The sequence below is a fragment of the Pimephales promelas genome, chromosome 1 (genome assembly GCF_988280905.1).
Source record: "Pimephales promelas chromosome 1, fPimPro1.hap1.1, whole genome shotgun sequence".
Lineage (NCBI taxonomy): Eukaryota > Metazoa > Chordata > Actinopteri > Cypriniformes > Leuciscidae > Pimephales > Pimephales promelas.
Genome location: NC_142769.1, coordinates 52,423,871 through 52,449,976, shown reverse-complemented (window position 1 = coordinate 52,449,976; position 26,106 = coordinate 52,423,871). Strand labels below are relative to the sequence as shown.

General features: G+C 36.9%; 2 protein-coding genes across 2 annotated transcripts; both read right to left on the bottom strand.

Annotated features, from left to right (window-relative positions):
• Positions 1-2,059: 2,059 nt before the first annotated feature.
• LOC120461288 (uncharacterized) lies at positions 2,060-26,051 on the bottom strand. Its single transcript, XM_089131779.1, has 10 exons — positions 25,920-26,051; positions 9,247-9,302; positions 7,952-7,990; positions 5,702-5,960; positions 3,621-3,766; positions 3,221-3,500; positions 3,006-3,145; positions 2,693-2,784; positions 2,518-2,614; positions 2,060-2,404 (listed from the first exon to the last, which is right to left on the bottom strand). Exons 2-10 carry the CDS (start codon positions 9,287-9,289, stop codon positions 2,379-2,381), a joined length of 1,122 nt encoding a protein of 373 aa, XP_088987905.1. The 5' UTR covers positions 9,290-9,302; positions 25,920-26,051; the 3' UTR covers positions 2,060-2,378.
• On the bottom strand, positions 14,679-26,060 carry LOC120461286 (uncharacterized). The gene is made up of 10 exons (XM_089131781.1): positions 25,920-26,060; positions 24,541-24,594; positions 23,668-23,706; positions 23,270-23,528; positions 22,150-22,289; positions 18,695-18,974; positions 15,975-16,114; positions 15,462-15,532; positions 15,229-15,322; positions 14,679-15,140 (listed from the first exon to the last, which is right to left on the bottom strand). The coding sequence occupies exons 2-10, from the start codon at positions 24,572-24,574 to the stop codon at positions 15,118-15,120; spliced, it is 1,080 nt and encodes a 359-aa protein (XP_088987907.1). The 5' UTR covers positions 24,575-24,594; positions 25,920-26,060; the 3' UTR covers positions 14,679-15,117.
• Between the last annotated feature and the right edge of the window lie 46 nt (positions 26,061-26,106).

Sequence of the window (26,106 nt, the reverse complement as noted above, 5' to 3'; positions counted from 1 at the left end):
AATTACTCAAGTGTTACTAAAGACATTTTCTAAAAGTATACTAAAGTTCACCAAAAATCTCAAACGTTTGCACAAATCATGACTAGACCATGTAGTAACACTTGAGTCATTACTAGTTAGTTCCAATGATCTTCACTTCATAATACGAATCCAAATAATTAGTAATTCCCACAGAAGTATCTAGTAACACTTTGATCCGTGCGCTACTAATTTGTTAATACGAGTTTATTTTAGTTAATAGTAGTTACTAAATTGTTAATAAACTTTTTCAGTAGTTCTCTGGGAAGTATTAAAAAAATAGTAGTTATCGATTACTTAACAGTGAACTACCACTTTCGTCTGTGCGCTATTACTTACTAGTTCGTTAATCAGAGTTTGTTGTTAGTTAATAATAGTTATTAGATTGTTAATATTGTGTTACTCATTAGTTCTTGTGTAGTTATTCATTAACGAAGGAACCGTATTCGAAAGTGTTACTATATGAACTTCATGATATCGGGCTCAGATTTTCATGGGGTAAATCTGAATAGAATAGAATTTTATTATGATAGGACCAAGACAGTGCAAACCAGGAACATGAACAGCGTGATGAAGTTCTTGTTTGTCCAGTGATGAGTTGTGTTGTGTGAGTTTAGACCTGTAGTTTGTCCTGCTTTGCACTCCATCTGGATCAGCTCCATCACTGAGTATTTCCCTGTTGTCTTGTGTGGATTTGAATGATGTAAATCAGAGCTTGATCTGCACAGGAGTCTCAAACCTTATTTTCTTGCACATACATTCTTAAAGGGGCAATGTGTAGGAATGTCTCCCATCTAGTGGTGAAAATGTGTTTTGCATTCAGACGAATTGTGCTCTCCACGTCTCGCTTTTTCAAATGCGCGTTGCATCTACGGTAGCCATTATGTACCAAAAGGCTCTGACAGGATGTCTTCTGATAGCACTTCGTCGAGATTCCCTTCGGGTGAACAGGGTTGCCTAGTTTAATGGGGACAACTCTGTAAACATAAAATTAACCTGCTGATATGTCCTGTTCACGTTTTGTAGCATCGGTGTTCCTTGGGGTCAATTTGACCCCAGGCTCTTTTAGTTGTGTAATAAAACAGAAGAAATATTAACATTTCACACACATTGTTTTGGTCGTTTTATTGAGGTCACTATAACATGTTGTAATTTTAATTTATAATGTTGATTGTAATTTCACATATTCGATATCATATTCCAAAAACCCTCTGTTTTAGGGCTCTAACCAAACATAACCATATCTGTAACATTGCGAGAACCACTAGTAGTTCACATGACATCTGACACAATTCTCATGAAAACTAATAATTCTTTCCTCTGTATGGGGGAGGGGACAATGTAATTTTTGCGAGAATGACCCCAAACATTACTCGTGTTACTACCCTTGAACAAAAATCTAAATAAATTTATACTTTTCAAATTTTAGGTTAATCAGTAAGATTTTATGTTGATTTGTAAATTTGTCCATAGTCGTGCAATGGGTATTCTGGATGTATCAGGGGTTAGGTGCGGTGAGGAGGGGGGTGGTGGGTGGATGTTAACTTAAAAGGTTACTTTGAAGGATACACCACCTTTTTTTTTTTGGAAATAGGCTCATTTTACCACTCCCCCAGAGTTAAACAGTCAAGTTTTACTGTTTTCGAATGTATTCAGCCGATTTTTTGATATTTAGAAGAATATCAGTAACGAGACAGTTTCTGGTCTCGTTGACTCCCACAGCGTATATTTTTCCTACTATGGAAGTCAATGAGACCAGAAACTGTCTGGTTTCCTAGTTTTTGAGCTATTCCTAGTTTTTGAGGTAAATGCGAGAACGCCCTCCCTCCTTTAGTGGACTTAGATATCCTAGGAATGACCAGAAGCCTCAAATTTAGTGATCTTAAAGAATGCAATGGATTGCAGGGAGATAGAAGTGTAGCGACAGACGCTAGAGGCTGCAGTCTTTAGCCTCCTTGTTAGAGCGCCCGACTCTCATACCGGAGACCCGGGTTCGAGGCCCGCTCGGAGCGGCTCGAGTTGGACCCGGGTGGAGGGGTTACAGAAGGTCCATTAAATGCACAGAAGCTAAACCATATAGGGCTTTATAGGTCAGTGGTAGTACTTTGTAATTGATATAAAAATATGAAATATAAGCACAAACTCAGAGTGTTAAAAACTATAACAGTATATTAATGATATTAAAGCACTGCCATTAAATTGTCAAATCGAGTTTAATAATTGCACATTATAACACAATACAAATATCTTTAAAGCAGTCTTGGAGTTTAAGCGTTTTCAGATACAACATCATGGTGATCAACATTTAATAGGCTATTCAAGCAGAGAAACTGAAGAGCTGATCCCAAAGGTTTCGGTCCTCACCTCTTTCTATGAGGACATTGAGCTGGAAATGAAACGTTCATTACATCAACAAGACGTCGTTTCCATTTCATTTGTAGTAAATGCGTTTATATTAATGAATCAGTTTTCAAGTGTTTCTTGTATGAACACACTCACCGGGCGCAGCTTCCTTCCGCATCACTTCCTGTTTGGGCAGTTGAGACCAGCGCAGTGTCACGTTAGAAATCCCTCTTCCCGCCAGAGCAGATTCCAGCTGAAACAACACATTTCTTGAAACCAATCAGATCTCTCTCTCTCTCACACACACACACTCACACACTCACACACACACCTGCGTCAGGAGCGGGACTCTCGCTGCAGCTTCAGACAGACTCCAGCTGGACTTCAGTTTGAGCTTCACAAACGTTTGCTTTAAACAAGGACCTGAAACACACACACACATGATCAGTCTTTCGTTTAGATCAGTGGTTCTGATGGGTCTCGGGCGGCAGGGAAATGAACATGTCTTTTGTCACATGGTTTATTGAGTCTTTAATGCTCTTAATCTGTAAGTTGCTTGAAACATGGTTGTCCACCACAAATGTGTTTTAATGACTGCCGAGAGCATGTATAATCAATAGTATCAATAGTTTGTTTGGTCAGACCTTCTCCATAGACCTCCACCTCACACACGGTGAGAAACCTTGAATCTCCAGGAATGATCAGATTCACATATCGACCCTCCATATCGTTACACGCGTAGGCGGACGAAACACCAGCGGGAATGCTGGAAATCACAGCACATCTACAGAGAGACAACTTCATTCGGACTTTATTGCATTTGAGGAATCAGAGATTGACCACTGAAAGAGGGTCTCACATGGGATTGTTGTTGCCGTTGTTCTCCAAAGAGTTTCCGATGCGAATCTCCGCTCCGTTTATTCGTTCCGGACAGCAGTCTAGTCTGTTCGTGACGACCACTCGACTAACTCTGTAAATCTGCCGCAGATCCAGCCTCCACCACGGGTTAGTCTGACTAAGGGTTGAGGAACACGCGGACTGTGGATACGTGAAACCTGGATTGAAGTCAATGGCCTGTTCAGCGATCCAGCTGTTAGTGGTCGATGACTGCGTGGCGCTTCTTCCTGCTGCCAAATTACCTGTGTCAAGAAATATGAAGCATTTACTTCATTTTGGGAATGCATTTCTACAAGATCGCTCTGGTTCTAGACTAGAACTACTCGAATGAGAATGGTGTAGACCAGGTTGTTATGAACTACCTGGATAAACCACATAGACTTCCACCTCACAGAGAGTAAGAATCTTATCATTTCCAGGAATAACCACAGTTACATATCGTCCCTCCATCCTATTACACGGGTAGCTGGATGAACCGCCAGCTGGAATACTAGAAACCACAGCACATCTAGAGAAAGACAATAGAAAGAGTTTATTAGCATGGCTTGTCTTTTATTCTCTCTAAATGATATACTGTGTATACATTATGGTTTGATATTTCCCCTAATGTTAGTTGTTAATCTGTGTTCGCTGTCTGTTATGAATAAAAATACCCTATTTAATACCACATAACGGCGTTGTTGTTTCCCCTTGCACTCTGAATGCACAACGTGACGAATGAACAAATTACTCTTATGTTCCGTCTCCTTTTAGCAAATTAAAAACACACATCGTTAGTGTAGTCCGATTCACCAACAAATGACGTTTGTGTAAATGAATTGTTCGAAAAAAAAGATCCCATTCTGACGAATCATTCATTGATCTAAATCAACATCCGAAATCACATACCTCACTTGGCGAAAAACAGCACGTGATAAAAGTAGTATGTCCGAATTCACAATTATATAGTAGGCAAAAAGTCCCCAGATGACCTTCTTCCGGCGAGATTCTGAAGTGTGCAAACGATGGACTTTACTATCCCACGAGGCCACGGGAGAGGATTTTTGAATGCCAGTGAAGCGTGATCACATGATAATGATGGCATGACAAATCCACATTATACACACGTACAGGATTATCAGGAACACCTGTTCAATTTCTCATTAATGCAATGATCTAATAAACCAATCACATGGCAGTTGCTTCAATGCATTTCGGGGTGTGGTCCTGGTCAAGACAATCTCCTGAACTCCAAACTGAATGTCAGAATGGGAAAGAAAGGTCATTTAAGCAGTTTTGAGCGTGGCTTGGGCGTCTGAGTATTTCACAATCTGCTCAGTTACTGGGATTTTCACGCACAACCATTTCTAGGGTTTACAAAGAATGATGTGAAAAGGGAAAAACATCCAGTCCTGTGGGCGAAAATGCCTTGTTGATGCTCGAGGTCAGAGGAGAATGGGCCGACTGATTCAAGCTGATAGAAGAGCAACTTTGACTGAAATAACCACTCGTTACAACCGAGGTATGCAGACAACACACACAACCTTGAGGCGGATGGGCTACAACAGCAGAAGACCCCACCGGGTACCACTCATCTCCACTACAAACAGGAAAAAGAGGCGACAATTTGCAAGAGCTCACCAAAACTGGACAGTTGAAGACTGGAGAAATGTTGCCTGGTCTGATGAGTCTCGATTTCTGTTGAGACATTCAGATGGAAGAGGCGTAAACAGAATGAGAACATGGATCATCATGCCTTGTTCCCACTGTGCAGGCTGGTGGTGGTGGTGTAATGGTGTAGGGGATGTTTTCTTGGCACACTTCAGGCCCCTTAGTGCCAATTGGGCATCGTTTAAATGCCTCGGCCTACCTGAGCATTGTTTCTGACCATGTCCATCCCTTTATGGCCACCATGTCCCCATCTACTTCCAGCAGGATAATGCACCATGAATCATTTCAAATTGGTTTCTTGAACATGTCAATGAGTTGACTGTACTAAAATGGCCGCCACAGTCACCAGATCTCAACCCAATAGAGCATCTTTAGGATGTGGTGGAACGGGAGCTTCATCCCACAAATCTCCATCAACTGCAAGATGCTATCCTATCAATATAGGCCAACATTTCTAAAGAATGCTTTCAGCAACTTGTTGAATCAATGCCACAGAGAATTAAGGCAGTTCTGAAGGCGAAAGGGGGTCAAACACAGTTTTAGTGTGTGTTCCTAATAATCCTTTAGGTGAGTGTATTCATACTACACACATTTATACTATATAGAGCGTACCTTTTTAGCGGTCATGGAGTACTTATTCAAAATAAGTGTAAGGGTATTCGATTTTGGACGCAGCCCAAGATGTTAATTTTAGTGATGTCCAATTTTTGAAAAAACAACGCTTATGATCTTTTTTGTCAATTAGCCAACCGGACAAAATCTCTGTAAATAAGAATACATGCGAGAGACTCACAGGGGGTTGCTGGAAAAGTTCGAAGAATCGTTTCCGACCCGAATCTCTGCCCCGTTTATCCTCTCGCCGCAGCAGTCTGGTCTATTAGTGATGACCACTCGGTTCACGCTGTACACCTTCAGCAGGTCCAGCTTCCACCACGGGGTGCTTTGGGTCTGTGTGTGTGTGCAGGTGTCGGGTCTCCTATCCTGAGCGTTTTGGGGATACCAGTTCCCAAAAAATGACGAATGGCTGGCTGTGCCCCATCCTGCCGCGTTCACTGCAATATGGTCATGGGGGAAAAGGGTATTTTAATGTTTACATTTTCTATTCTGACTAAAATTGTGTATATGGTTCTAAAAACGATTGTTATGAGTTTCTGTAAAGCTGCTTTTAAACAGTGTGTATTGTAAACAATGCTTTACAAATAAAATTCACGACTTTGTAAAGTCGCCTATAGACTGAACACGTAATATGCACGTGAATGACGTTATCGTTTTCACAAATTCACATTTTTCTTGTGTACTCGGAGACAATGTTGCAATGACGTCAACATCTTTTTCAAACAAATGCACTTTGAATCCTGTTTTCAAAAGTTAGCATTTCCAGGATGTATAAATGAACAGTCAAAACACATGCAAAGTTCTCTGTTTTTAGTTGAAAACGGTGTCATGTAAATGGCCTCACATGGTGGATGAGATGAGAGCCCAGACAGCAAACTGACATTGAATCAACGTGGAAACGACGTCTCTCATGACATCGAAACAACGTTGATTTTGCTCATCGAATTAACGTTGAACCAACGTCAGACGCGGTATTCTTCAAAGCTAAATGAAAATCGAAAATTGGTTTGCTTTCATAACGTTGAAACAACGCGTTGATTTCAAGTTGATTTTCCGTTTGTTTTGAAAGAATGACGCGTCTGACGTTGGTTCAACGTTAATTCGATGAGCAAAACTATGTCAGATCAACGTTGTTTCGATGTCATATTTCCACGTTGATTCAATGTCAGTTTGCTATCTGGGAGAGGACAACTAATAATACAGAGGACCATAAATACACTGAGGAAGAAAACAAGCAACTCAAGTCAAATCAGTAACCATGACAACTAAACAGGAAAATCAAACAATTAAATTTACGCGTTCAGTCTGTAGGCGCATTGTGTTGCAAAGTGACATCGCCAACTACTGGCCTGGCAGCAGAATGCAGCGTTTTTGATCATTTCACTGATCCAAGTGAACGGGGAACGTTTAGAGTGCCGAAGTGATGACGTCACTTTGTAAGACAACACGGAAGCTAGCGTAGCATGGGTTCGATCAATCGAAAAGCTACGCATTTTCCCCATAGACTTTTGGAAAATCGCAAAAAATAAGATCTGTGTTCAACAAAGAGTTGTGAACGTTTTGTCTATCAAGATAATCTTTACAAGTTAATCCAAAATGTATACATTCAAGTTCAAGTTCAAGTTACTTTATTTACACCCGAAGGTAGATTTTGTTTGCAGTAGAGTCACACATCACATTTCACACATCATCACATTACCACACACGGTCAAAAACAAAAATAAAATGCATGAACATACGTAAAAAAAAAAAAAAAAAATTCTGAAGCCTATATAAAGTTTTTTAAAAAAACACAAGCAGACACGATAAAGTTTAAAAACCACAAGCAGGCTATAACTGTGTGTTTTATGCACAGACTGTAAAAAAATATGGACGTATTATCCGTGACGTCACCCGTAGGTTTCTGAAGAATGTTTTTGAAGCCTAAAGTGGACGGGGCCGGTTGTCGCCATCTTGGCAGCGTGTCACCTCTCGTCACTACCGGATAAAATAAAATGGGCAAAGAGGCGGGGCGTGGGTGGAGCTGAGGTGCTAATGCTATATGCTACTGGCCTCACGCTAAAGTGACAGAAGAAAAGCCAATAGTTAAAGTTCATCTTTTTGCCCGTCGAAATATTATAATAGTTGAGACGTAACTAAAAGTGAGACTATTTACTTTACTTTTTTATCAACGTTATTAATCCCACAAGGAGCAATTTAGTTAAGAGCATGTACATAACACAGATCACACACATTTCTCAGCAGTCAACTATGCGTCTCAAACTGCTGATTCATTCAGTTTAGATGTAAAATACATTGAGCCATTTCTAATTGAATCGATTCATCTTTAAATCCTTTGGTATTTCATTTCCTTTGTAAGGACTATTTGAGTTTTCATTATGTGTTATGTACAATAATGTGTAATAGTGTTTAATTCATGAAATCTCACCTTCTTTTTCCTCTGCCTTCATTTGAAGTGGGAAAAACCCTGGAAATGAGAAACACAGAATGAGTATTTATAGACTTGAATTTAAAGTCCCTCTGTAGTCAATCATTTTAATCTCTAAAACTCATCTTTGATCACCAAAATTACATATTTTAAAAAAATAAAAATAAAACAATGCCCTAAATATCTTGAATGTAACTCGACACCCTTGCCTAATTTAGTATGCGCGTTTTTATGAATATGCAAATGAGCCCCGCCTCCACTCACTCACTCACTCAGAGATCGACTGGTTGACGATCACACGTTGATCTGGGGTGGGTTTCCCAAAAGCATCGTAAGCTTAAGTTGATCGTAGAACAATTGCCACGAATGGGATTTTGGGACCAATTTGGGAAAGGCAGCCCTGATTGGTTACAAGGTCGTTTGTGACATCAGAAACACCAGCGATTTCAAAGCGTGTTTTTGAGACTGTCTTTGGTTCACTGCAAGTTGGTTCAAGGAGGAAATACACAGCAATGCTGTCGAATGATGAACTTATGGTGTGTGTTAAAGCGTACGAAAAACACCACAGACACACAACAACATTAAAAACTCGATTTACAATTACATTACATTTAAGTAAGATCAAGTCACCTTTATTTACATAGCACTTTATATACAAAAATGATGCTTCACAGCAATAAACAGGAAAATAACAGAATCAGTGATGCAAACGTCACCAAACGTGAGACCAACTCAAATTCTGCTGTAAATTTGAACCTCTCAGACCCCTAAAGGAACAAAGTGATGGAAAAAAATATTTTATATATAATAAAAATATATAATAATATATATATCTAAACTCAGAACGCTAACAAAATCGTTACTTTTTTGTTTCAAATAGTGATCATGATTCTGATCAAACAACATCATTTCCTATGGGTTCTGACAAAGTGTTAATTGCTGCAATCTGTTTAATTGATTTACATTTTTTTAAGTTGCAAAGCCTAAAAGATTTGATTTACACTTTAGAAAAAAAAATGTGTAGTGCTCTCTATTAACAAACGCCATGGCACACCTGCAGGTGATGAGAAAAACAAGACCAGATATGTCGACGCATATGCAAATAAGGAACTCCTGCACACTATCAGTACTTACACGTAATGTGATGAAGGTCAAGACACAGAAAACTTTGCTAATAAAATGTATTATTAAACATTGCTATTAAAATTGAGTTATTGGGTCGTCTGTTAGTGATCTACATTCTTTTTCCAGCTTCAGAAACACCCAAGATATTAGAAAAGATGTATTTTACTTACCCAGTAAAAGCGACAGACTCTTGAAGAAAACCCTCATGTTCATGTCTTGATTCTTTCTATGAAGAGAGAGAGAGACAGACAGACAGAGAGAGGTTCAGTACCAGAGGGACTTCTGTCAGTCATGTCACATTCATATTTATTCTCCTTCATTTACATATTCCTCCTCCTCTAATATTTTTCTCTCTTTCTCAGGGACTAAAGCTAGAACATTTTTCCCCCCAAAAAAAATGTATTATTACAGCAATGATATTAAAATAGTCTATAATCTCTTCGGCAGACACTTTTATCCAAACCTCGTCCGGCTTGTTATAAGAGACATCTACTAGTTATAAACCTCAATGAGTGACTATAACTTACAGTATAGATCCACCAAACCAGATCTCCTGAGAGAAACCTGATGGAGTCTTCCTAAACTATATCAAGGTTTGCATTTTTTTAATTTTATTTTTCAACTTATAACGTGTTCACGTCCTTATTTCCTCCCATTTCATAGACACTGCAAGATTGCAAGACGTTTTTCCTCAAGGCATTTCTCTGGCGAAAGCCGTCCCGCATCTCCGTGTCCGTATCACTGTTTCTAATGACACAAGACTTATCAATTCAACTGTTGAAACACTTACATAATATACATTATTAATATACTTACAAAATATACATTCACTTTATACAGTGATGAATTATTAAACTAAACCGTTTAACAATGTATTGGACTTATTCTTATTCCCTGTGGTTTTCTTTATCTTTATGAGTATGTTATGGATTCATGTGTTTTGCCCACATTGACCCTAGTAATTATTTAAAATTTTCTTACATCATACATACTTTAAATATAATTTCATGTTGTCTCTTTTGAAATTGATTAGACACACATCACACTCACACTCAGAAAAAAGGTACAAAAGCTGTCACTGGAGCTGTACCTTTTCAAAAGGTACACTTATACCTTATTAGCACTTAAAATGTATATTAGCACCTACAATAGACATATTAACACATAAAATCTGCATATTAGCACCTAAAATGTACACATTACCACCTTAATTGACTGTACATTTGCACTTGAAATGGACATATTAGTACCTAAAATGTACATATTTTCACCTAAAATGTACATATTAGGACCAAAAATGTACATATTTGCAACTAAAATGGACATATTAGCACCTAAAATGGACATATTAGCACCTGAAATGGGCATATTAACATGTACATATTAGCACCTAAAGTGTTCATATTAGCAACTAAAATGTTCATATTAAAACCTAAAATGGACATATTAGCACCTAAAATGGACATATTAGCACCTAACATGGACATATTAACACCTACAATGTACATATTAGCACCTAAAACTGACATATTAGCACCTAAAATGGACATATTAACACCTAAAATGGACGTATTAGCACCAAAACTGAACATATTAACACCTAAAATGTTAATATAAGCAGTTAGCACCTAAACTGGACATATTGACACATACGATGTACATATTAGCACCTAAAATGTTCATATTAGCACCTAACATGGACATATTAACACCTACAATGTACATATTAGCACCTAAAACTGACATATTAGCAACTAAAATGTTCATATTAGCACCTACAATGGACATATTAGCACCTAAAATGTACACATTAACACCTACAATGTACATATTAGCACCTAAAACTGACATATTAGCAACGAAAATGTTCATATTAAAACCTAAAATGGACATATTAGCACCTAAAATGGATATATTAGCACCTAAAATGGACATATTAACATCTACAATGTACATATTAGCACCTAAAATGTTCATATTAGCACCTAACATGGACATATTAACACCTACAATGTACATATTAGCACCTACAACTGACATATTAGCACCTAAAATGGACATATTAACACCTAAAATGGACATATTAACACCTAAAATGGACGTATTAGCACCAAAACTGAACATATTAACACCTAAAATGTTAATATAAGCAGTTAGCACCTAAAATGGACATATTGACACATACGATGTACATATTAGCACCTAAAATGGACATATTTAGCACCTAAAATGGACATATTAACACCTAAAATGCATATTAACACATACAATGGACATATTAGCACCTAAAATGTACATATTAACACATACAATTGACATATTAGCACCTAAAATGTACATATTAACATCTAAAATGTTCATATTAGCACCTAAAATGGACAGATTAACACATATAATGTACATATTAGCACCTAAAATGTTCATATTAGCACCTAAAATGTACATATTAACACATACAATGTACATATTAGCACCAAAAATGTTCATATTAGCACCTAAAATGGACAAAAGTTTACCTTTTGAAAAGGTACAGCCCTGGTGACAGTTTTCGTACTTTTTTTTCTGAGAGTGTATAACACACACATTCATCAGGCTGATTAGACGGTCAATCTTGTTGAAAGCAAGTTTTGACAACATCCCTGACGAGCTTTCTTGAAGCCATTTGCTTAGGAAGCATGCTAATTTTTTATATTTTTTTCATGTAAATGTCAATGACATGTAAATGTTCCCAAATTTCTCTCTTTTTCCCCTGATGGACGTGGTTGTCATTTGAATAGACACACAGCTCTTTTGGCTACATGTAAAGGAGACGGGAGGTGGACATGCGAAAGAGGCGGTTTGCTTTCGCACCAAAAATTATTTTTGTCACTTGACTTTCGTAAGGTCTGGACCCACCAGACACACACCACTACTTATTCATTATATACAAAGGTTTATGAAACTCCAAAACTAACATCCCAAATCAAATGAACACACAGGCAGAACTGAACCAGTGTCATATACATGCTTCATATCATTGTGTAAACGATTCACTGTCTTGTGTACTATAATGTATATATTATGGTATGTACACAACCAACTAACAGTCAACTTCGCCTCTATCATACCTCCTAATCCTCCTTTAATGACTCACACTGTGATGTACATCGCCTTCTTCTAGAATGTAGTGTGGATGTGTTATAACATCAGTTAATGCATTAAAGCGTTATAATAAATAAAGTTAATGAAAAAAAATCTTAAGTATACTGTAAGTTTGAGAAAGTCTAATCTTCAGCTTTTATTGATTTTTTGGGGGATTTTATGACAGAGCATTAATAAAGTTATAACCACGCTTCATAAATTAAAGGGATACTCCACCATTTTTTCATATTAAACAATGTTAATAGCGTGTAAAGTGGATAACTATATTATATGGTGGAATACCACAGCAAGTGCTTGGGAGCACTTTGCAGTAAATCATCAAGAAAATTTTGTACATTTTAAGGTTAAATGCATTAATCTTGTGCTATTTGAGAGATCAAAATTAAGAGCTTCAACCCATGAGCTGCTCGTTGAACAAAGAAAACGCATTGATTTGTGATTCGGAATCACAACTCAATAATGGCTCCCATCAGGCATTGTGGTATGAATAAATTATGATCTGAATTGTCTATGTAATTTACTTTTCCTCATTGAATATTCTACTCGTCACCATTGTTGAGACGCATTGACTGAATCTTGAGGTCTGTGTGTGCCTAAAAGAAAGATTTTCTTTAAACAACTAACATATATCTAAGATTCTGGATATTTATGCAGAATCTCAGTTATGCAGTAACCAACAAAATAAATCTCAAACATAAATATAACTAATACCATTATATAATTATTTTTCTTTGCTCATCTGGCAGATATAACTCAGATGCAACAGCCAATTAAAATATGGCTGTCCAACTAAAGCAAACACTCATCTCCATAAGGGTGGCTTACAATTTTAGATTTTCTCCTTGTGATTCTGCTTTAGGTGTCTTCAATAATGCTCAATCATCACTCATTTAATCACTTAATTATCTCATTAACTTTAACACTCTTGAGTGTGGACTCATATACACTCCCAGGTGTGTTAATTTAACACGGGGGATTTTGTTGTGACTTAAAATTAACTTTGTTGAACTATGCTGGAGTAAAATTCATAAATGGTTGTGTCTTTCCTATAGGAATTTGTAAAACTATGTTGGGTAAACCCTTAATATTGTATTTATAGCTTTACTGATTTACTATTCCTCCAGGGGGGGTTGGGTGCATGCCTCCCCCCGCAAGAAAATTTTGTACATTTTAAGGTTAAATGCATCAATCTTGTGCTATTTGAGAGATCAAAATTAAGAGCTTCAACCCATGAGCTGCTCGTTGAACAAAGAAAACGCATTGATTTGTGCCAGGACAATAAACAGGGCTCAAACATCTTTTTATGAGAGTCTCAGTCTGCAATACATTATCAATGGAGTTTTAGGATCCCAAAACAATTATTATAATAATGTAATAATGATTTATATAATTATTCCTATGACGTAAAATCCATATAGCCTATAAATGTACTATATAAATGAAAATGAATATTTCAAAAGTATATTTTAGTTGACATTACACTATAATATAGGAAAATTAAAACCCATGAGCTTGTATTTAGGAGAAAACACCAGATGACCACCCTGATCGCGTGAGCAAAGTGCACACTTTTCTTTAATTCACCCAGCACTAACGGGATGCCTATTCTTAAAGTCTTGTGCTGTTTTATAAACGCAAAAAGCCATGTCATGTCATTTTAGTTCGTTGGCAAAATAACACGCTAGAGACCTATGTTAGGTTATACATTTTACATCTCATATGTGTTGGGAAAAGGGAGAAGAGACTTCGAGCTCGGGTCCGAGCGCATTTAAAGCTGATTTGCGCGCCTAGCGCGTTACGACCCACACCACTTAAGCTGTGACGTAGTCGGCGTCTTTTTTCATAAAAGACAGGCACTTAGTGCAAACATACTCTCCGTTAGATCAAACTGTCCCTCGCGGCCTCGAAACACTACCGGCCCACCGGGGAACCCCCGTCCTAGGTCAAACAGTTCAAGGTCCAAATGAGAGTTTCCAATTATCCAATTAACGGTAGATTTGTTTTATATAAATTACAGACATGTCATCTGAGGACTATTTCTAATTGTTCTCAGTTGTTTTGCTTTATTACCAGACTCAATATTTGGCTCGTTCTTACACAGTAGAGCACGTTCGCACATGCGCACTCTTAAAACACGGTACTTCAAATGTACTAAAAGACGTAAATTACATTTGTATGTATTCTGAATAAAAGGCACCGGTTGTACTGAATGTCAGCTTGCTTATTTTGCTCAAGATAAGGATTTATTACGTCCAAATGTCATGCATTATAGAAACGATGCCTCTAACCACAGGTCGAGAGCTGTCGTTCAAACCACACAACTCTGCGATGCTGTTTGCGGATGTTCGTTGGAACGATGGTTTCGGGAAACACCGACTCGTTGAACTATGCTGATAACGACGGAACTTGCGACCATAGTTGGCCAACGATGCTTTCGGGAACACACACACACACACAGAAGTGTAGTTCACTCAGAGTCAGCTTTATTGTGCTCGTGCCGTAGTTCATACAGCAGGTCTCGGGTGAAACCAATAGATAGAATTATAACAACTCCATATAGAAAAGAAATGAGACTGTCAGCTGAGCTGAAAGAGTCCATAGAAAGACATACAACTCTATTCATAATTCTATCATACATGCCATGTTGCATAACACATGTCTAATGAATGTGTGACTAAACAGGGTACAAGAAATGATTAGATAGACAGAAGAGGAGATGCACATTATCCTAACAGCGCCACACTGTGGTGGTTTGCTGAGATAGTGACTACATTCAAAACAGGAATTTCATACAGAGACATAAGGTTTTATGAGGTGAAAAAGAGTTTTTCCTTTCACTATATTTTCACTTTTTGTCTTGCAGCATCATCTAGAAACTAAAGACATTTTGTGTGTCCAGGCTATGGCATTATTTTACACCGGCCTGTAAATAAAGCATATTAAAACACTCATGATTAAATATAATCCGAATTCTACATTCTTCAAGAGGTGTATTGTGTAAATGTGTTTACCTTCCTCTTCATCCCGTTTCTCTTCTCGCTGGGGAGGTTTTGTCCAGGACAGTTTGACATCCGTGATTCCTCGTGACGCCAGATCAGACTGAAGCTAAAACAACTTTATATTAGGCTTTGTATTTTTAAGAAATAGTCAAAGTTGATGAATATGATAGCAGTGAACTACACTTTAGTTTCTAGTCTGCATCTGTTAGTTGTAGTGTTAGTGAATGTGTATTTCTTTTCCTAACCTGATAGAGGAGTTTATCGTTGTCTGGGTCAGAAGTCGAGACAAATTTCATCCTCACAGAGTTTAATCTCACTAAAAAAAAACACACATCAATACAGTAAAGTGATAATATAGACAGATGAATGGGATTGTGGACTTTTTTCAGGATATATAGACAGTTTGAATTTGGTGTGAGTGAAAACAAGGCCGTAAGACATAAAAATGTCTCCATTCAGAGGTTATTGTTAATTAACAATATAATACAATTTCTACTCTTAAAAATATTTAAGAAAAAAAAAAGCAGTGCTGCGCCGTCACAAAAGCTTATGACTTGCTTGCATTTTAAAAAATGTCTGATTATAAACAAGTGACTTTAAACCTTTAAAGCAGCAATTAAAATTGGAGATGAGAATTATGAAGTTTCAATAGTATTAAAAATGTTGATGTCATAATTTTATCTAAAGAAAAAATAACTATATTGTGAATTTATGGTGAAAAAAAAATTATTGTGATATAAGATTTTGGTCAATATTACCTGGCAAAGCCCCATAGACTTCCACCTCACACAGCGTAAGAACTTTTGAAGCTCCAGGAAGAATCACGTTCACGTAACGTCCCTCCATTTGAGGAAAGGTGAAAGAAGCGCCAGCTGAAATACTCGGAACTACAACACATCTGGAAAGAGTCAAAGAGAGGAAGGAAAACATTAATCGTTGTTTAAAGAAAAAGGATCAAATCTTAGAAAAGCCTAAAACATTTGGTAAAATGCTTATATCTACCTTCAAAGAAACGCATGTCTAGTACAGTACAGAATGCAACTGTAGGGAATCGAAGTCCCTCTGTCAATACTTTTATCCTTTAAATTCATCTTGGACATATGCATCCCGACCACCTCGCTTTTTTCTTATCAGTGCGAAAGCGACGCAAAATACTCCGGTTTTGGTCATACAGATATTGTTATAAATCATTCAAAACTTTTATTTGCGGACACTTACAATAACAACAAAACAGTGTTTTTTGTAAAATAATCAGCCATCATCAATAATCAGCCTGTGTATCTCAACCATGGTGACAATAATAATCCTTGTTGCCACCAATCACAACTCAAAAATGGCTCCCATCAGGCATTGTGGTATGAATAAATTATGATCTGAATTGTCTATGTAATTTACTTTTCCTCATTGAATATTCTACTCGTCACCGTTGTTGAGACAATCTTGAGGTCTGTGTGTGCCTAAAAGAAAGATTTTCTTTAAACAACTAACATATATCTAAGATTCTGGATATTTATGCAGAATCTCAGTTATGCAGTAACCAACAAAATAAATCTCTAACATTAAATATAACTAATACCATTATATAATTATTTTTCTTTGTTCATCTGGCAGATATAACTCAGATGCAACAGCCAATTAAAATATAAAGTTTATAATGTAAGGAGCCCAACTAAAGCAAACACTCATCTCCATAAGGGTGGCTTACAATTTTAGATTTTCTCCTTGTGATTCTGCTTTAGGTGTCTTCAATAATGCTCAATCATCACTCATTTAATCACTTAATTATCTCATTAACTTTAACACTCTTGAGCGTGGACTCATATACACGATTTTAACGCGATTTGGCTCAGCTTGTCAGTGATCTACGGCTCTTTTGTAGTAAATGCCGCTCCATCTGAAAGCAGGTGAAGGTGATTTACTGCTAATCAAGGAACCGGCTTTACTGATTAGATGCGCATAACAATATTGTGCGATATATCGCCCAGCCATATAATAATAAGTACATGTACGACACAACAGTGTTTTATGAACTATAAAACAATATTATGTAAAAGTAATACGAGTAAGATTACTGTGAAATTCGTGAATATCTGCTTTTTATGAACTTTATCACAGACAGTATTCTATGTAGGCTAATTAATGCTAGGTCGAATAGCATTGCATCGTAAATCTATACTTTATTTTTATCAAATACCAGAGGTGGCTTGAAGAACACGGATAAACCATGTATTAATAAACCAATCAGTCGTTACAAGGTCAAACCGTGTTTTTGTTTTTTCACTGTAGTTTTAAGCCAAAAATACTAAGCAATGCTGTCAACTTATAAATCTACACATGGTGTGTCTTAAAGCGTGTCAAAAACACCACATAGACACATAAACAACATTAAACGCTGGGTTTTCTGAAACCGATCGGAAAGTTTTGGCACATTGTTTTCATACTTTTTTTGTTGAGAAGTTTGTTTCTTTTGTTCCTTTAGTTGCATCAAACTATGGCGATTATCCATCACATGCTCATGGCGATTATTAACAATTTTGCATTTTGGGAAATTCGTGTCAAATTCATATGAATTTGTACAATCACATTCGTACAATCTTTTCCACTGATGGTTATGTAGGAGTGGGCCTTCTCACTTGCTTTTCGTAGGTTTTTTTTATGAGAATGGGTTCCATGATTAAATGTGATACCATGTTTAATCATGGAAAGGTTTAGTGGGGGAACTTTGGGTCTCCTGAATCAGTTTTAAAGAACGCTTTATGCCAAAAATGTTCTTTATAAGGAGAAATGTCTTAATACTTTTATGTATTTACCGATTTTTTTTTTCTGTTTTAATTCAAAAAACTTAATTACAGTAAAACTTCAAAAAATAGCCAGATGTTGTTCATAGAGTCTCTAATCTCTAAAAAGCTCCAAATGGTCCACATAAAAAACTGCGATCTTCTGACATTTTACTATCGTGTCAATTAATTTTGTTAATATGCGTGAGAGAGAGAGAGAGAGAGCAAGACAGCGCTCGTGTTTGAAGACGTGAGAGTGCGCTTTCTCTCTCTCTCTCTCTCTCTCTCTCTCTCTCTCTCTACACTCGCGCCCAGTCAAGCGCAGCTGTCTCTATTACATCCCTGAGTCTGACCGGTTAAAATAGGCTTTGGCGGGACAAAAATTCACAAAAAAAGCGGACAATCTGACGGGTTTTATTAGATTTAATTTAAAACAATCCGAAACTAAAAAAACAGACCAGGCCTCTATTTGAGACCGGCTTTTATTTACCCAAACCTTCACATCAGGCGTGTAAAAGAGACAGGCGTCTATTTGGGACTCGGCTATTATTTGACCTTTACAGTCTAATATAAAATGAATTCGTTAAAACTAAATCCAAAAAATATCCCATGATGGAACCCTTGAAATGTTCTATATAAAGCGCTTGACGTAACTCTTTAAGGTTGTATAAACTTTTCTACTAAGAGTGAGTAACTGTAACCTGGGATTGTTGTTGCCGTTGTTTTCCAGGGAGTTTCCGATGCGAATCTCCGCTCCGTTGATTCGTTCAGTATAGCCATCTATTCTGTTGATGATGATCACTTGAGTAATGTAGTAATTATCCAGCAGGTCCACCCTCCACCATGGATTAGTCTCCTCATCTGTATGGCTACAAAATGAGGCTTCGCCTGGGGCAAGTTTTATTCCATCGATCGCACTGTTAGCATTCCAGTACTGAAATATAGATGACTGAACAGCATTCCCAGTTAAGCGCACATTATCTGGGAAGAGAAATGGACTGTATGTTAGGGCATATTAGCGGTCAAAAGTTTTGATTCTGAGTAAATTAGTTTTTGTTTTTTCTTAGATACTGTCAAACCTGTTAAATTCTGAAATATTATTACAATCTATTTATTCTTGTGGTCAGTCTTCAGTGCCAAATGATCCTTTAGATATTCTAATGTGCTAATTTGCTGCTCAAGAAAACATTTATGATTAATATTATTTATGTTAAAAACTGTTGTGCTGCTTCAGATTTGGAAACCATATATATATATTTATCAGATTATATATATATATATATATATATATATATATATATCAGGTGTCATTGGTGAATATAAAGTTCAAAAGATAAGCATTTATTTGAATCTTGACAAATGTAATGCATCTTTTATGCATTTTATTTATTTATCCTTAATTCAACCAGGTAATAAGTAAAAGTAAAATCAAGAAATGCACTTGCAAAACATTTTGCAAAAGACATTTAAGACTTTTTTAGAGGTGGCAAGTTTGAGTTTAAAGGGTTAGTTGACCCAAAAATGAAAATTAAGTCATTAATTACTCACCCCCATGCTGTACCAACCCCGTAAGACCTTCGTTCATCTTCGGAACACAAATGAAGATATTTTGATAAAATTTGAGAGGTGGATCACTGCTACATAGGCACCCTAAGGGACCGAAACTTGACGGCCCAGAAAGTCAATGAAGAAAATGTTTATTTCCAAAAATTTGTGAAAAAATTTGCGATTTATATATAATATTTACCATAATAGTATTCAGTCCTTCCAGAAAAACGCGGAGTTTTTTTGTGATTGTTGCGGGCAAAAATTGATTGATTACGCAGTAAACTACTGGCAGCTGTGGTTGCCAGCATCATACCGTAAATTTATGCAATTTTATGCGATGAAATTGCAGGAATTTGCAAAAATTGCGGTTTGATGAAAAAGAGAAAAAAAGTGATTCCCCCAACATCCTGTTCTCACTAGGCTAATGTAAGAGTCATTTCTTATTACTTCCTTTGATAAGCAAGCTTACTACATCATAGAAAGTGCTGGGAATATTTAATTTCTCATCTTGTTTTATTTCAGACTATAACGAGTGTAAATAAGGTGTGGCCCCTTTAAGAGCTGCGCGCTCCCTGTTGAACTCTCTGCAGTGTTATATGTGCGCCTCGAACACCCCATGTGTGCGGGTAATTTCTGTTTGAAGCTACTTCTTTTATCTTATGATGTTTGTTAAGTAACGATGTGACGGTAGAACGTGTGACAGACAGTTATACGAGTTCGATTTGTGAGATGTCCATCGCCTCCGTGAGTCTGTCTGGCGTCGTGTAATTGCGTCACTTCATAACGTTCCCATGGAAACAGGGGGAAATGGCTGCTCTTGTGTGAAGCAAACGCAACATTTTCAACTTTCTGCTAAGATACATGTGTCTTTTTTTGCAACGAAAATGCGAGGATTATGAAATTATGCAAACCCCGCATATTTTGCACGGAAATCGGCAATTTATGCGGCGAAAGTGCGGCGTATTTGAAAAAATGCGGCCCCCGCATAAATATGCGGACTTTGGCTGATTTTGCTTTGAATTCAGCGATCGCATAATCGCGTTTTTCTGGAGGGACTGAAAAAAGTAAGTAACCTGGGTTGCCTTAAAATTTTAAGTTGATTGAACTGGAAAAAGTGAGTTAATACAATGAAGGAGATTAATTTAACCATCAGAAACTCAAAATTATATGTTATCTGAACTAAATAAATTATTTAGGTTGATTTGACAAAAGAAAAAATGTTGTGATTACTACACTTTAAAAAAAATATTGTTGGTTTAACTTAAAAAAGTATGTAACCTGGGTTGCCTTAAAATTTTAAGTTGATTGAACTGGAAAAAGTGAGTTAATACAATGAAGGAGATTAATTTAACCATCAGAAACTCAAAATAATAAGTTATCTCAACTAAATAAATTATTATAAAGTTGATTTGACAAAAGAAAACATGTGATAACAAATCTTGAAAATATTTTTTACAGTGTATTTTTCGTGCGAGAAAAACAAACAAACAAAAATAACGACTTTTTTCGACTATTCCTTTTCTTCCTTGTAGGCCTGAGACGAGAGTTTAAGAGATTTCCACGACGAATGCGCGAGAACTGAACTGAAGTAGCTGAAGGAGATCGCAATTCTCACAAATAAGACACATGCCTTTGGTGTGAGAGACTCAAATCCACTGTGAGACACCAATGTGTCCCTGAGCAAGACACTTAACCCCTAGTTGCTCCAGAGGTGTGCAACTTCTGACATGTACAGCAATTTTAAGTCGCTTTGGATAAAAGTGTCAGCTAAATGAATAAATGTAAATGTAAAAAAAAAGTTTACAAAAAAAATGTAAAAGCAGCAGTTTATCTATGCGTACATTAAAAACTAATATATGTAACCATCAGTGTTGGGGAAGCTACTCTGAAACTGTAGTTTGACAAGCTACTCATAAGTTAAAGTAGTTCAACTTTTGGAAAAGTAGTTACTACAAGTTACTATCAAAAAGTAGCTAGCTACAATGAAACTACTTTTGCTTTTTTGAACGACGTATATTATAAATAACTGAATAAGTGTCTGAGGAATATTTAAAATAATGCAATACAATTATGATGTCAAAGAGTTCAAATGTCGACGAAAAACACATCTCTTTGACCTAGCATACACAATAGACTTCTATAATTCAATGTTAGGTTGCATAGATTACGTCAGCCGGAACCAGGAACACTTCCCATAAATCATGATGTACTTTGTATTGTAAAAAGCGCTAAATAAATAAAGGTGACTTGACTTAATTAGTATGACTGAAAATTTTTTAAATTTTTCAATTGTATCAATAAATGTTGTATAACATTAAACGCATTCTGTAGCGTTTCCACAAAATACGAAGCAGCACAACTGTTTTTCAACATTTATAATAATCAGAAATATTTCTTGAGCACCAAAACCAGCATATTAGAATGATTTGGGAAGGATCGTGTTACACTGAAGACTGAAGTAATGATCCTGAAAATTTAGCTTTGATCCCAGGAATACATCAGATTGCATTGTAATATGGGACTGTTTTTACTGTATTTTTCATCAAATAAATAAAACCTTGGAAAGTAATCTTAATTCCATACTTTTATAAATTGTATATATTATTACCTGTCCCATAGACTCTCACTTCACACAGAGTGAGATTCTTCGAATCTCCAGGAAGGACCACGTTCACATAACGGCCTTCCATTCCCCCGCACGAGTAAGAGACGGATTGACCAGCTGCAATCGTAGAGATTGTTGCACATCTACAGAGAATTTGAAACATTATTTATTTCACATGAACTAAAGCAATTTCAAAAGTCTCATTCTCTTTGTAAAACCCTTTAAAAGTCATATTATGCTTTTTTTTTTATATCAGTGTCACTTTTTAAACTCCCTGAAATGCCTCCATTGTGGTCTTATCTCAATATTCCCAGAGAATGCTTAATTGAAGAGAATTGGCACTGGCTGGTTACTTCCGGGTTCTGGACTGGCTGCAGTAACGCGTCTCTGTCCATGCGGGGGCGCTCGCGGTCGAGTGCAGAATGAATGGAAGTCAATGGGGTTTCACCCCCATAAATCCACTTTTCTCAGGATGTAATTTTTTGTCAAGTAATTTGAAAGTTGCATTCAAAAGATAATACACTCAGCTGAAAATTGCATTTTTGAGTTCACTTATCTGTTCTAAAAATCCGTTCAAAAATGTGATGACGTCACACAATAGTAGAATGCTAGCGTGTCCCGGCCAACAACGGCCTAACCTGTAAGACATCAAAAGAACATAAGTACTCGTTCATTCGACTTTTGACCTATAATCTATATTGAACTTGTGGAATCAACAATAAAATCGATGTTGATTTAACGACAAGCAGGTGAAAGAGACACATTTAGCCGTTTAGCCCCATAGACTCCCATTCATTCTGCTCTCGCCCGTGATCACCCCCAGTGGAATTCTAATGGAACTGCAACCAAGATGACACACAACGGGGCTAATAGGAAGTGCCAATGCTCTCCGTTAGACGGGCTCTGATAAGTAATTCCCACTTAAGGCATATATAGATATAAAATAAGGAAATTCAAGCATTAGAACCTGTTCTAGTAGAGCCCAAAATCTAAATTATGAAAAAATAAAAATAAAAGAACATGATAGCTTTTAAAAAATACTGCACACGTTCATGTCATAATTTTGGAGTATCATTAACATTATGATAAACGTTTTTGAGTAAACGCAAATTTTTCTCATCACATGGGATTGTCGTTGCCGTTGTTGTCCAGGGAGTTTCCCATGCGAATCTCGGCTCCAGTGATCCGTCCTGGACAGCAGTCGATACGATTAGTGACGGCCACTTTTGCAATGTTTTTCAAGCCTTTTAGATCCAGCCTCCACCATGGAGCAGTCTCGGTGTTGGTGTGGGTACAGGACGTATCCGAATGATCAATCGCAACATCAGGACTGTGGTAAAATGTGGATGAGTGTACAGCTCTTCCCTTGATTGCAATATTCTCTAAAAAGGGTTACGAAAATACAAAAAAAACCATTTAATTTTATGTGCTCTGTAATCAGAGCATGACTTTCTCAGTTATCTACACTGAACTGGTTTCATCCAAGAACAATTTTCATTTGAATATTAAAAAAAGAGTTACCTTGCAAGTTATCTGTCCAGGCATGAATGGCAACAATGCCTGTTTGCCAAAATAAATAGCAAATGGTTATAAATCTGGAATAATTTCATGGTAAAGCATGAAAATGTACCTCGCCGTTTCAAGCAGCTGTTTTATTTATTTTCTCTCAAATTCTGATTCTCTGTTTTAATGTCCGGTCTAGACACAGTGTTATGAAGTAAAAGAGAAATTTTACTTTTATAAGTAGTTTTAAAACCAGTACTTTTACACGTTTACTTGAATAAAAAGCTTGACTTTTGACCTCTGTTCTCAACACTGTGATTTATACATGGCCATATTATTGCTAAAAGCCAAACCCATGCAGTTGAGGTTACGGATCAACTAATGCAAATTAATTAATTTGCTTAAAACTTAATGGAAAAAGGGATGCATTTACATATCAAACAACAGTGGCGCAACCAACATTGAAATCAGAAAACACTGTGACTTATGATTGTGTGACTTGCATTTTTAAACACTCAAACAACAGCATAATTAGTTGCTAATTATTTAAATGGTTAGTTGCAAGTGGTTAGCACTTGTCCATTTGAGAGAAGACTTGGTCCCCCTTTATGTTAAGTGGATTTAAGTACTATGTACTTAAATTGAAATTAATTTTTTGATACAACTTCAAATGATTGTGTTCATACATGTTTTTTTTACATTGTACTTATATTAAAATACCTGCATGTAATTACAGCTAACACTTGTTCACCCATCACTTACACCTTAACCCACCCTTAAATCTACCCATACAAAAGTGTTTTACAATACAACACTTATTTTTCGATGTAAGAACTTTTTCATAGTAAATATCAGCTATTATTTTGTACAAAAGAAGTGAGAGATCCTTACCGAGAAGTGAAAACAGGAGTCTGAGCATCCACATCTCTTCAGGAGGACTACAAACTGAGACGAAGATCACATGAAATAAAAGAGAGGATGATTACTGGTCTATATTTCCATCATGCATGATGTAGAAAGGACATGACCTACCTCCGTTTGATGATGTTTTTCTTGACAACCTCTCTCTTCGACTCTCCTCACCCTTTTTTATTTTTTATCTTGTCTTCTTTAAACCCCGCCCCCTTAAATCCTCGCTGCTTTGATTGGTTGTTGGTGGGTTTTGTTTGCATTGTGTGTTTAAATTAGGGCTGTTAAGCGATTATTTACACATGATGTGTAGCCTTTTAATCACACATCAGTTTTGCAGAGAAATTACCCAAAATATATTTTGAAGTCTTTCTTTTGTCATTCAATTCACATTTATTTGTATAGTGCTTTTCACAACTCATACTTTTTCAAAGCAGCTTTACAGAAATTGTGTCATTGAGTGATCTGTTATCTGTGTCCAAGTTGTGTCCTGTATACAAATCACATATTAAGCTAAAAATGTATTAATTTACACCATGTGTTAATTTAAGGCAGAAACAACTAAACCGAGTGAGGCTGAACCAGGGTGAACGGGGTATCCGACCCGATCTCACGACCAAGTCGTACGAATTCGACGAATGATTAAAAAGTGGCTAATTCGTAACAATTCATACGACCTCACTCGTACGAATTAATACGATTTTGCTAAATCGTACATATTTTACGAATTGGCCAATTCGTATGAATTCGTACGAATGACCTAGCCCTGACCCCGCCCCTAAACCTAACCATCACGTGGGTTTAGACAAATCGTACGAATTAGCACGAGTGAGGTCGTACGAATTAGCCACTTTTTAATCATGCGTCGAATTCGTACGAATTGGTCGTGAGATAGTGTTGGGGTATCCGACGAAACAGAGAGGCCGACGGGACCAGGGCAAGAAGCCCAAGGTGGAGCTGCTGTCTCGTGGCAGACACTAGAGCCATGTCCACACTAATACGTTTTCGTTTGAAAACGTATATTTTTCTCTCCGTTTTGGCCTTCCATCCACACTGAGACGCCGTTCTAAGTCAACAAAAACGTATTGTTTGGAAAACGCTCTCCAAAGTGGATAAATTTGAAAACGCCGTTTTCGCGTTGTAGTGCGGACAGTGAAACCAGAAGTTTTTCAAAACGATGACGTAAGTTTAGTCATGTGATCCATGTAGTACCAATAGATATTCATGTTTATCGGTATTGTGCCTGTTATGTTATTCATTTTTACACTGTTGCTAAAATATGTTACTTTCTATGTTACTTAATATGTGCTATTCTTCATAGCACAGTACTGCAAAGATGGCAGATAATGTAGCTTACTCACATTTGCTGTCCTGCGGCAAAACAGACCTGCTGTCCTTGCGTTTTTGACTACAGTGGCCCAATCTTAACTTTATCAAACGACGAGAACACTTTTTGTGCGCAAAAATAACGACTTTATTTCAACTATTGGTTTATTTCTCCCTCTGCGCGAGTCAGGTTTCTAGTTTAATAGCGTAAGCTTCTGTTAT